Source organism: Acomys minous, assembly GCF_964271855.1.
Source record: "Acomys minous genome assembly, chromosome: 9".
Classification (NCBI taxonomy): Eukaryota; Metazoa; Chordata; class Mammalia; order Rodentia; family Muridae; genus Acomys; species Acomys minous.
This window is the reverse complement of record NC_140490.1, coordinates 97048951-97062165: the sequence shown is the minus strand read 5'-3', so window position 1 is coordinate 97062165 and position 13215 is coordinate 97048951. Positions and strand designations below refer to the sequence as shown.

Here is a 13215-nt window from a genome sequence, read left to right as displayed (position 1 = left end):
CAGTTTTAGAGTTTGTCTCTTCCGCTGCTTGTCCTCCGCCTGCTCTCCCTGCCTACTCAGTCAGTGCCCTCTGCTCCTGTAGAGAGCCTCTCTGCTCCTGGAGCCGCCTATGCCCTCCTGGGCACCCAGGGCAAGCAAAGGCTGTGCCTCTCCCTGGCTCCCTCTCCCTGGGGCCTGCTGTGTGCTTCTCCACTAAGGCACTCCTCTTCCTCCTCCACTGGGCTTCTCTCTCTGGAGAAGTGTCTGTTTGTGTCCCTTCCCCCTAAGTCTCTCCTGTCCCATCTTTGCTCTGCTCCTGGCTCCCTTCCCACCAGTCTCTTGGCTCGTTCCTGGAGCTTGATTCATCTGCCTTCTCTAATTTCTTTCCTCCTTGGACATAAAGATTTCACTAAAGCCTCCCTGTCTTACTGGAGTCAAGACAGTTAGGAAGTCTTTTTAAAAAATTTTTTTTAGTTTTGTTTTGTTTTTAAGATTTATTTATTACATATACAGTGCACATTAGATCTCATTACAGGCGGTTGTGAGCCACCATGTGTTTGCTGGGAATTGAACTCAGGACCTCTGGAAGAGTAGTCAGTGCTCTTAACTGCTGAGCCATCTTTCCAGCCCCCTATGAAGTCGTTTAAACTTTGTTTTGCATATTCCAAATATCCAGGCACACTTGAGGTAATATATATATGTAAATCTATACACAGACATGGAGAGGAAAGGGGAGGAAAAGAGACTTTAACAATCAACTTAAACATCTATCAAAAGGAACTCATCATAATGAGAGTGTAACTAGGTAAAGAAATCTCTGTTATTTTTTGAAGCGTGGTATTAAAGTACGCTAAATGACCTGACGGCTACAGTTGGATTTAAAATACTTTAGAAACTTGTAAAACAAGAAAGTCAGTGGTAGTCTTGATTTTTTAAATTTAATTTAATTTTTTTGCAGCTCACTGTGTAATTCACTCCAATTTTAAGTATATACATTCTATCACATAAGAACAAAATAAAAGCAAAACTCCATCATGGGCGGAAGGCATATGGACTCAGGGTACTGTTTTTCGGATTGTTTTTGTCTTCTTCCTCCTTTCCTAGGACCTCAAGGACCCAGACCAAGCACTCTGCCAGTGACTTGCTCTGGCCCTAGCTCCCTCGTTACTGCAGATACTACAATCACTTGCCTTTGCCATAACACAAATCTTTAGTAATGTACTTCCCTGATAAATGCTATTTATATTACTTATTCAACTGATTAAAAAATTTACAAATTATGTTTAAAATTTAATATAGTTCCAAAATTTTCATCGTATACAAAGAGCAAAACAAGCAACAACACTTTTCTTTCTAAACCAAATAAAATCTGCCTGTTACTTCTGCTATTGCAACATTGTTGCCAGAGACAGCAGCCACTTGATAGTTACCTTGCTCGGCCAAGGGCACTTACAAAGGCTTCCTGAGTGCCACAGGAGTGCCACCGTTTCTCATTTCAGAGGCCCTGGAATGCTCACTGGATCTTACTTCCACCCCTACCTCACTAGACATTGTCACCATGCACAGATAAAGAACTCTGACAAGCGTCATGAAGGGCTGAGCCCTTTTACACCGGGTCTGTTCCATCTGGTGTGTGTTCTCTGAAAACTACAACAGAGAGACGGACATTAGGACTTCCGGGCAAGCAGTCGGAATCACTACCAGCCCTCCTGACACCACCCACTTTTTGCTCAAAGTAACTGGACACAGAGCGGCAGATGGCTAACTTGAGAATTGCTGTTGGATTTTCTTGGAGCCCCAGGAGCACGGGGAATGCGATTTGACTGTGCACATCACGTCACATATGCTGCTCTTTTGTTTAATCAGTCCTGGCGCTCTCTTGTGTGGGCTCCTGCCAAGACGATGTTTACCAGCTCTTGATAGCACATTTCTCACAGACCACACACATTTGCCTGAAGCATGCGGTGCTGACACCCTAGGCTTTTTGTAATGGGATCAGCAAAAGAACCCACATCTTCCTTAAACTGACAAACAGCCTGACTATTTTGTTTTGTTTTTTTTTTTAATGGAATGTGTATATCATCGAAGGCAAAGTTTTGCCAAGTTAAAATTATTTCCTCTCAATTGCAATGAGTTGCTAAGAGGAAAAACTGTCTACTCGAAGGGATTTCTGGGTGTATCAGACAGACCTTGCCACACCCATGTTTGTGCTGAGTGCAGGGTACAACAATGATGTTTACAGGCAACACTACTGTGACGCTTCTGAACTCGGTCTACTGGGCAATTACTATAGGTTAGGGACTAAGCTGTAAACCAGCCACACAAAATATGCTTCAGCTAAGAGTTCATACCTTACGGTGGTGAGAAAGATAATTTGCATAGAATGCATGCAGAGGAGACACTGTTTTCTTTAGGGCAAGTGTGCAGAGGGGCTGACAGGACCTGAAGAGTACAGAAGGCTCATGGGGAACTGCAGTGTGTCTGTGCGCCCTCATTTACTCTCATGGCTTGGGTCATCTCCGAGATGACGCCATTCACACACGCACAGCCAGTCTGTCTTCTCACTGACACTGAGCCCACTGCGCTGTGCTAACAGCTCGCGTGTGCAATGTGCACACCAACCCCATTTTCCTCTAAACTGCTCGAATTCAAGTGCTACCCATCACAGTGAACGGCACCAGCCCCCTACAGTCCACACAGCTTGTCAACTCCTGATGAATAATCCTTTCTAAGGAGTAAAATCCTCTCACCGCACTGGTCTCTGTTATAAACCATTAAGTGGCTTTCCTATGCTCTTACACAGAGTGGTTCTGCGTACTAGCTCACGTGGTTCTCTAAGCCTCTCTCGGGCGCCTAGCCCTGTATTCCTACCTCATACTACATGCTCCTTTCTACCTTAGAACTCTGTAGTCCTAAGTACCAGGAGGCTCTTGCTTTTCTTTGCCTAGTTATCCAGCACCTACCCTCCATACGTCAGGGTACACAACGAGCCTTCAAGAACTAGCTCCAGGGCTGGAGAGATGGCTCAGAGGTTTGGAGCACTGTCTGTTCTTCCAAAGGTCCTGAGTTCAATTCCCAGCAACCACATGGTGGCTCACAACCATCTATCATGAGCTCTGGTGCCCTCTTCTGGCCTGCAGGTGTACATGCAGGCAGAGCACTATATAAATTAAAAAAAAAAAAAAAAGGACTAGCTCCATGTTCTTTCTTCCCTATGTCAAGCTCCCTTAACAGCCCCATAACAACTAGTACTCTTCCTGTATTCTACTTAATTACAATTTTACTTACTTTACTTGGGCTAATATCTGCTAAGTGTACGTATGCCCTAGTGGAATAGAAGCTCAGTGAAGAAAGGCTCTTCTAATCACTCACTACATCTGTATGCCTAGCACAATGCTTAGCCAAAGGCAGAGGCTCCCTTCTACTGACTGACTAAAGACATGAAGCCCAGGTTGGGGAGATCCCTGCAAGAGGCGGGAAGATGTGGAGTAGGGTATCATGCATGGAGATGTAAGCTAACTCCTCTCTAGCCATCAAGCTCCAGGTGATGGAGATCTGTTGGCCGGCACGGCCGCCCTCTGGGGTCCAGACCCATCTTCTGGACAATCATTGCAGCTTCTCCATCAGCACCCGCTGCTTTAGTGGCTCACCGTCTGCTTGCACGCTCTCAGACACCACACAGACCTCACGAATCAAGGGCTACTTGCTTCAGGCTTTCTGCTGCAGGGTCCCCACCTCTCCAGATTTTCACACAACTGAAAGGGACCTTCCTCTAGAACAGGCTTTGGCTTGAGGGGAGGCTCTTATTGGTTTTCTATCCACACTACTCAGACGGCCCCCCATAAAACAGTAAGGCTGCTTTTATCCATGCGTTCAGGGAGTAGCAGCGCATCGAGCCCTCAAGAACGTCTCCTTTCCATTCACAGCTTGGCCAACTGGCCCCAGAGTTTCCAGTTTCTTGGGGCGTGTGACACACCTTCCTCACTAACCTTGATCACCTCTAGCTTTTGATTTAAAGTGAGAGATGTGTAACTCTTCTTTTTGGTTGGACATGTACAGGTCACTGTGGGGCTATTTTGTCTAAGAAAATAGGGAGGACATAGGAGAGGGAAAACACAGACAGACAGTTCATGGTCAGAAAACCACACATTTCTCAGTTCAGTTCAACATCGTCACGGTACCCAAACCAATTCAATGCTAACATCAATGATCATGTATTACAGATCATGATAACAGATGTGAGATTAGAGAAATAATATGCCAGAGAGAAATATCAAATGAGCACCTGCTGTCAGAAAGCAAACAAACAAGCAATCACGAGGAGTCACCTAGCAAGCTCAGAATTCCACAAGCCCTGTCCTCCACTTCTAATGGAATCGATGCCCTCTTCTGCCTTCTTTATATGCACAGGTGCACACGTGCACATACTCACACATGTACACACACACACAAACACGGACATGCAAATCTTAATTCATAAAAAGGAAAAGGGCACTGCAAGGATGTATGCAGAGTAGTTACAAACTTTCAGTTCATGGAATATGTGATATTGGGGTGGGTGTGGTAGCACATGCCTATAATTCCAAAACACGGGAGGTGGGAGACCGCAAAACAAACCAATTAACAAACACAAACTAAAGTATCACACAGGTAGTGTGAAACATAATATAGTGAGTTATGCTTGTGTGAACCACACAACTTTGTGTCTCCTTAATGCTTGATTTACATTATAGCTTCCCTGTTTAAGATGGGGAATTGCATAGGCAAGGTTGGCCTCAAACCTTCTATGTGGAGGAGAATAATCTTGAGTGACTGTGGGTGTGTGTCATGAAGCCCAGCCCTTGGGACATGATTCCATTACACGTAAGTTTCTGTAGGTTTCAGTTTGAGGTGAGCTGGTGTCATACACAATAGCAACAACAGACACAGAAGCAAAGGCTTTGATTTCCATTCTGGATTTGTTAGCTACATTAGCGAACAACTCAACTTTTTGTTTGTTTGTTTTTGTTTTTTGAGACAGGTTCTCTCTGTGTAGCCCTGGCTGTCCTGGAACTCACTTTGTAGACCAGGCTGGCCTCGAACTCACAGCGATCTGCCCACCTCTGCCTCCCAAGTACTGGGATTAAAGGCGTGCGCCACCACTGCCCAGTGGTTTCCCCATTTTTAATGAGATGATGACTACTGCATAGGTTACAAGCCTTACTTAAGTAATACATGAAATCTTTTTAGTAAAATATAAAGCACTATGTGTTTATAATCACCTGATAAACTATGGTAGTATTTTAAATACTTTTTAAAGTAATAAGCATAATAAATTCTAGCATTATTATCCTATCCAGAGGCACGCTGCTATTTTGGTGCTCCTAGCACACACTCTTCTATCAGCTCCGTCACGTGCTTGACAGTACAAAGAACACACTTGTGGGAAAGAAGCTTTGGCAAAGGGAGAAATAAAATGTCTAGCAGTTGAGCTAAATGTTAAAAATAAATTAAAAAGAAAAACAACAAGTGAGTGAGCTACAGTAGCAATATGTCATTTCTTTCTGTTTATTTATTTAGTTTGTTTTCGAGACAGGATTTCTCTGGGTAGCCCTGGTTGCCCTGAAACTCACTATGTAGACCAGGCCAAGTGTTGGAATTAAAGACATGCGGCACCACTGCCCAACCAAAATGTCATTTCAACATATGTGTGTGTGTGTGTGTGTGTACATGCAGGTGAATATGGGATAACTTCTCACACACACACACACACACACACACACACACACACACACACACACACTCACTCTTACCTAGCTGAGAGGATGAAAGAACGCTCCACACTTTCAATCTTCAATTCATTCTGATACGCTTCTTGGGTAGGTTTTCCGACCTGGAAGAAGGTACCGACATCTGTCAAACTTACCATGCCACAAATCCGACATATGAACAGTAGCTGAAGCTGCCCAGCCCGTGGATACTGATGTCCACAGCCAGGCTCCTCGCTCAGCTTTACCTACTGCATCCTCTGTCATCTATGTTCCAGACAACCTTGAATACTCACATGCAGCTTTAGGTCACAATACTTACTCTACAGAATGCCTTTTCCCAATGCCCCAGGATGGTGGTCTGTAAGTCATGCCTCAAGGCTCTCTGTCTTTCTCCACAAAGACCTCCCTGATTCTCTCTCAGGTGGTGGTTTTGCTTTATGTTTTATCTGGGAAAGGGTCTCACTCTGTAGCATTTGCCATTCCCCAGCTGTCAATCAAAAACAGCACACTGGCCCCTCCACCACACCTATGAAAGATACATGCTTTCCTATGCTATGGTGGCTCACGCCAGTGATCTCAGCCTGCAAGGAGGTAAGAGCATCCTGATTGCTAAGTTGGCCTGTGCTACAGAGTGAACTCTATCTCCTAAAACCCATAAGAGGCTCGGTACGGTTGCTCACATCTATGATTCCAGCACGTGGCAAGTTGAGACAGGAGGATAAGGAGCTCAACGCCATGCTCACTACATAGGCCAGCCTGGGAAGTAAAATAAAAGCACAGCCCCAATCCAAGCCTTTTAAAAAGCCTACTGTGGTGGTTTGCATGACCCCCACAGACATACAGGGAGTAGCATCATTAGAGGTGTGGCCTTGTTGGGAGTAGGTGTGGCCTTGTTAGAGAAAGTATGTCACTGGGGGTAAGATTTGAGGTTTCAGATGCTCAGTGTCACACACACTCTCTCTTTCTGCTGCCTGCAGATCTAGATGTAAAACTCGCCAGCACCATGTCTACCTGCATGCTGCCATGCTGCCAACAGACTAAACCTCTCAACTATAAGCCAGGCCCAATTAAATGGTTTCCTTTATAAGAGTTGCAGTGGTTATGGTGTCTCTTCAAAGCAATAGAAACCCGAACTAAGACAACTCTGCACACACACACAAACACTATGTATGTATGTATGTATGTATGTATGTATGTATATATGCATTTAAGATGATGCTCCTACTACACTACCTCAGAGAGTCTTGAGCTCCTGAACTCAAATTATTCTCCTATCTCAGCCTCCTGTGTATCAGGTATTAAAGGCATATATCACCAACGGTCTTTGGCTCTAAACTCAATTTATTCATCTATTTATTAATCTATTTGTTTATTTATGTTATATTTAGGTAGAGTCTCAAGTAGTTAACTTGAAACTCACTATGTAAGCCAGGTGGTGGTGGCGTACGCTTTTAATGCCAGCACTCAGGAGGCAGAGGCAGGTGGAACATTGTGAGTTGAAGGCCAGCCTGGTCTACACAGTGAGTCTAGTACAGCCAAGGCTACATAGAGAAACCTTGTCTCGAAAAACAAAAACAAAACAAACAAAACCTCACTGTGTAGTTGAGAAAGCCCTAGAGCTCCTGATCCTCTCGCCCGCTTCTCCCAAGGGGTGAGACTGAAAGTGCATGCTGCCACACTCAGCTTGACCTCCTAAAAATGTTATGTGTATGTTTATAGTGACCTTTACTACTGTGTATTTACAGGAACCATGTCTCCATTACTGCAAGTCTTATGGGTAAAGGGAGGTTTGGGAAGGAGAGACAAAATGAAACATCCTTTAACTCATCCTCATTTTTAAAAATTTACCCTCATTTTTTACCAAATCTGTTACTATTTTTGTTACAGTCATCCTCAATAACTATTTCTTGAATAACTAATGGAAGAGCAAAGCAAACCTCTGACAGAAAGGAACAGATGCAGAAGCAGGAGCAAAAAGAAAAGTGAGGTGGTGACAAAGGCGACTACCTTAGGGACTCTTTTCTGCACAGGCTTGCGTAAACGAAAAGTGTAAAATGCACACTGACCTTCATTCCCGCCAACGAGAGCATGTTGTTCAACTTGTACATCCCAGACTGCAGGGGTGTTGTGTACAGCAGGGCGTCGTTAAACTGAAAGGAGAAGCACGGCACAAGGCTACTTGCCGGAACTAATTTCAGCAACAGAGATATTAATAACACACAAGAATAAAAGGCAAAGATTACCTGTCAGAAATTTTCCAAGGAAATGCATTTCATTTCTAAGTTCTATTAGAGCTTTAAGTTTTATGGATTCCGAATTACATTAAAGAATTATAATCTGCCTGCCAAGTGTGGTGGCACAAGCTTTTAGTCCCAGCACCAGGGAGGCAGAGGCAGGTGGACCGATATGAGTTCGAGGCTAGCCTGGTCTACAAAGAGAGTCCAGAACAGCCAAGGCTACACAGAGAAACCTTGTCACACACACACACACAAATTATAATCTGCCTGAAAAAAATAAACTAAATTCAAAGAGGGGAAAAAATGCTGATGAAGCATCATAACAGATTTCATCGTTGCCTATGCTTGAAACAAGCGGTACAGCTGCCCCAGCTGCCTCTAAGCTGCCACCTGAATGCACTGAGTTCACCTGTTACGCAGGCCTCCACTAAGCAATGCCCTGGACATGTCCAACCACACAGCTCCTCTTACCAGGAAAAACATTCGGGGCTGCATGACTTTCCGAGACAGCTTCATCAGCGTGCCTTCTTTGAGAAAAACCTAATGCATCGAAAGCAAACACTCAGTTAGTCCTGCCATCACCACGTAACTACAGCACACACACACTTTCCTTCCAGCATCCTCCCAGGGCTGTGTTTGTGGGAGCCATGGAGACATCGCTTTTTCGTGACTTTTAAGGACATGGTTCCTTTTTAAGCCCTCCAAGTGGTTTAGAAATGGGGATGAAAAAACCAAGGGGCTGGGGGACTAGAGAGATGGCTCAGTGGGTAGGATTACTAGTTGCTATCATAGAGGCTAGCCCTCAATCGCCTCTAACTCTAGTTCCGGGAGAACTGACACCCTCTCTGGCCTCTGAAGGTACTGCAGGCACACGGTGTACATTATACACATGTAGGCAAAACACTCACCTACATGAAATAAAAACAAAAAATAAATATTTTTAAAAGGATTGTAGTTTACTTAGCAGGGTGCTTGCCAAGCATGCAGGAAGTTCTGGGTTTGAATTTAGAACCTCTATAAACCAGGCACGAAGCCATGTGCTGTTCTGCAATTCCAGCACTTGGGAGGAAGAACGTAAGTTCAAGCCTAGCCTGAGCTATGTAAGACTCTGTCTTATAAAATAAAATATAAATATAAAAAATACATTTATTATATACAAAAACATAAAAATTAAATATAAATATATTTAATTATGCATTATTAGCATATTAAAATGTTTACACATAACATGAATATAAAATATTTTCTAAATATAAAGTTATGAATATGTAAAATATTAAAATAAATAAAAAAAAGTTAAAGGGGCTAGTGAGATGGCTTAGGGGTTAAAGGTAATTGCTGCAAAGCTTGATGTCCTGAGTTCAATCCCTGAGACCTACATGGTAGGAAAGAATCCTCCTTTGACTTACACACACACACACACACACACACACACACACACACACACACATGCACACACACCACAAATGTAACTTAATTTTTTTCTTAGAAAGATAAAAAGGGGAAGAAACTAAAAATTATGAAGAAACTTAAAAAATATCTAAGGCATAGAACAACTGGTCTCATAAATCCTGCACTGGCCCCAGGAGCATTCTGTGGACTGCGTGTACTTGATCTTGAGCACACCCAAGGACCTAAGAATTTCACTTTGCAACGTCCTGGGTTCATTTCTTAGGCCACTTCTGTGCTCTCTGAAGAGCATCAAAACAGCAATCTCTTTCCTTCTAGGCCTGACAGTTTTACACGACATTGCTTTCAAAGCTGTGTGTGTTCAGTTGCTATTAAATCACCCTACTGGAACTGCGCGGGGTCCCCTGCCTCTCTCCTAATTGAACTGGACTGCTTGTCACCGTGACTTACATCATACTGTTTTGAATGGACAGAATGATGTGTATTAGGTCAGTGAAGACTGGCATAACTCATTTTCAAAACTAAGATAAAAATAGCTACAGACATTGCCCAAACACACCGTTATTAAACTGTAGAAGGCATTCCAAGAACACTTACCCGTCCAGGCTGCACAATTTCATGGTGTCCACTTAGGCTGTACTGGATTTGCATGAGCTTCTGAAAGTTGTCCTACAGAAGACAATGCAGAGCATGTGACGCCTGGGCTTCCAGCTTCCGCAGTGTATGGGTGCTTGATTCCCAGGTACTTACCCCTTGCTTCATGGTGTCGTTGGCATGGTTAGCTACCTCTATAACAACGGCTAGGGCATCTAAAGTGTGCAGGAATAGAAAGGGCACCTGGTCATTGCCAAGGAAGCAAACGAATTCCAACACTAAGCAGTTATGGTTGACGAAACCCCTACACAGCAGCTAAGCTCTGTGGGGACCTTGGTTGCCCATGAGTAGCCGGAACTATAGACATTAAGATTCAGTGAGGGCGCCAGGCCTTGGTGGTGCACACCTTTAATCCCAGCACTTGAGAGGCAGAGGCACGTGGATCTTCATGAGTTCGAGGCCAGCCTGGACTACAGAGCGAGTTTCAGGACAGCCAGAGCTGTTACACAGAGAAATCCTGTCTCCAAACAAACAAACAAACAAACAAACAAAAAGATTCAGTGAGGGTATAACCAAGGAGAAACAGGCAAAAACAAAACAAATAAAATCAATAAACAAACTGAGCCACAGCCCCTAAGGAGAGCACAGATCCCGTCTCAGGCCTGGGTTTTGCTGAGATAGCGTTATCATGCTGACGTTTACAAGGGTAAGAATAGGATTCTACCTAGTAGCTAAGGGCTCCCCAAATACAAACTGTCTTGGGAATGATTCTGATAAGACTCGGAGGCTGGAAATACAGCTCGGGGATACAGCGTGTACTCTGCATGGTTAAGGCCCTAGTTCAGTTTGAGCACCAATAAAGCAAAATCTTCCAAAACAAAAGCAGAAGGGGGCCTTGGGTTCAGTCTTCTTCTCTTAGACTGATTTAAAGAGATGTGAATTAGTAGACATGAGAAAAATGAGAGGCTCTGGGGTTCATCCTCAATAGAGAAAGGGGGAAGAGGGAGAGGAGGGGAAGGACACAGGGAAGGAGAGAAGAAAGGGCTGGGGATAGGAGAGGGAGGGAGAGAAGAGAGGGATGGAGGGAGGAAAGGAGAAGGGAAGGCGGGAAGAGGAATGCCACACAGAAGCATGGAAACTTCAGGCATCAATTTGTACACTGGGTTATTTAGCTTCATGGGACTATTTTTGGTTTATAATTTGTATTAATCCTTTGCCTTTCACAAGTGTTTTTAAATGTTCTGGTTACAAAATCTTTATACCTAGATATAAAAGCACATATGTATATATGTATGTATGTATGTATGTATGTATGTATGTATGTATGTATGTATTTATGTGTTCAGCTGGGGTGATACTGGGATTACAGGTATTTACCACTACACCTAGCTAAGTCTTTTGTCTGGGGATGTGGCTGTATCCGAATGTTCCATAAAGAACAAATGTAAAGACAATTTGTCACAACGAACAGGAAGGTCCCACACACAGCTTTTGTTGGGTAGGCAGCGGAGAAGCTCACAGCCTTTAGCTGTCACTAACCTAGACACACATGCTTGCCCTGCACACATGACTGGGACATTCTGAGACAAACAGGGGAAATGACAGAGGAGAAAGCAAGCTCTCCCAGAGTTTTACGTAAGTAAGTGTTCGGCAACGAAGGAGCCATTGCTCATGTAGCCAATGCTGGAATTAAAATTCTTCTTCTCCTTTCTTCCTCCCAAGACGGGGTTTCTCTGCCCCTGGCTGTCTTCCAGCTCACTCTTGTAGACCAGCGTGGTCTCAAACTCACGAAGAGCCACCTGCTTCTGCCTCTTGAATGTCGGACCACTTAATTTTCTTGATTTTTTTTTTTTTTGACACACAGGGTTTTGAAACATAGGGGTTCTCTGTGTTATCTACTGTCCTGAACTCGCTTTGTAGACAAGGCTGACCTCAAACTCACAGCAATCCACCCGCCTCTGCCTCCGAGGGCTGGGATTAAAGGCGTGCGCCACCACGCCCGGCTTTATTCTACTTCTTGAATGCTGGGTGTGTCTGTGTTACCTTGTCTGACTTTGGGTACTCTTTTTAGTACTAACCCTAGAGGCTTCTGTATTCCTTAAACATATGTTCTCCTCAGTATTACTGCTTAAAACCTCTGTGTGTGTGTGTGTGTGTGTGTGTGTGTGTGTGTGTGTATGTGTGTGCGCGTGTGTTATGCTAGAGATGGAACTTGGGGCTCTATTTATGTTAGGCTATGGTTCTACTACTGAACTACACTCCCACCCTTTTCAGTTACTAAAGGAAAAGTAGGGTCTCCTTATATAGCAATCCCCGCAACAAGCCAGAACTTGAGGCTATCTTTACAGCACATGCTCATGGTTTCCCTGGAAACGCCCATCTCTCTGGTCGGCTGCAATTTGCAGGGAGCAGGGCTGAGAACCTTAGGACTGAGTGGGTGACTAATAGAGATGCTGTACTTTGCCAACTGGTGTCCAAGCTCCTCTATTCTACTCTCTGCATGCCATCTCCTTGAGAGATGCTGACAGCAGGCGTGATGGCGCACGCCTTTAATCCCAGCACTTGGGAGGCAGAGGCAGGTGGATCTCTGTGAGTTCGAGGCCAGCTGGGTCTACAAAGCAAGTCTAGGACAGTGAAGGCTACATAGAGAAATCCCTGTCTTGAAAAACAAAAGAGATAGATAGATAGAGAAAGACAGAGAGAGAGAGAGAGAGAGAGAGAGAGAGAGAGAGAGAGAGATGCTGACGACTCTACCCCTTTAGACAGTCTGTCTACCTCTCAAAGCTCTATTTGCTTAACTTTCCCTCATCCGGGTACATGCAGTCCACAGCTGCCCCTACTGTCCTCAGCTCTGCTGCTCAGTACACAGTGCATCTCCCTGTTCACTGCTTATTTAATCTGCGTCTCTTTGAAAGTGGGTAACTTCCATGGATCAAGATCCTTCATCTCCAACTCTATACTTGCTTCATGTGTGGGATCAATGTCTAATTTACTGAAGGCATAAGTCTGGGGCGTGGGACAGAGGTCTCCTGGGCCTCTGTTTGCCAAGGTCACTATAATAAGGGTCTGAGGGAGGTGTCCTGGGGAACAAAGCCAAGCCTTGTGCATGCTGAGTGAACACTGTATTGCTGACATAACCCCGGGTCTTATCTTTCCTTCTTCATGAGACAGACTCAGGTCAGCAACGCCTACTCTTCCACCTATGCCAGCTCATTCACTGTTCTGCTTTTTCCCAAGCCAACTGC

At 44.4% G+C, this 13215-nt stretch overlaps 1 protein-coding gene across 1 annotated transcript in view; it reads right to left on the bottom strand.

Annotated features, from left to right (window-relative positions):
- Nucleotides 1–13215, bottom strand: part of FGD6 (FYVE, RhoGEF and PH domain containing 6) — a 116479-nt gene that overhangs the window by 13894 nt on the left and 89370 nt on the right. The window contains exons 10-14 of the mRNA XM_084794390.1: nt 10127–10185; nt 9974–10045; nt 8438–8506; nt 7796–7879; nt 5772–5851 (exon numbers count right to left, since the gene is read on the bottom strand). Of these exons, the coding sequence (XP_084650516.1) occupies nt 5772–5851; nt 7796–7879; nt 8438–8506; nt 9974–10045; nt 10127–10185 (364 nt within the window). The remainder of the gene's footprint in view (nt 1–5771; nt 5852–7795; nt 7880–8437; nt 8507–9973; nt 10046–10126; nt 10186–13215) is intronic.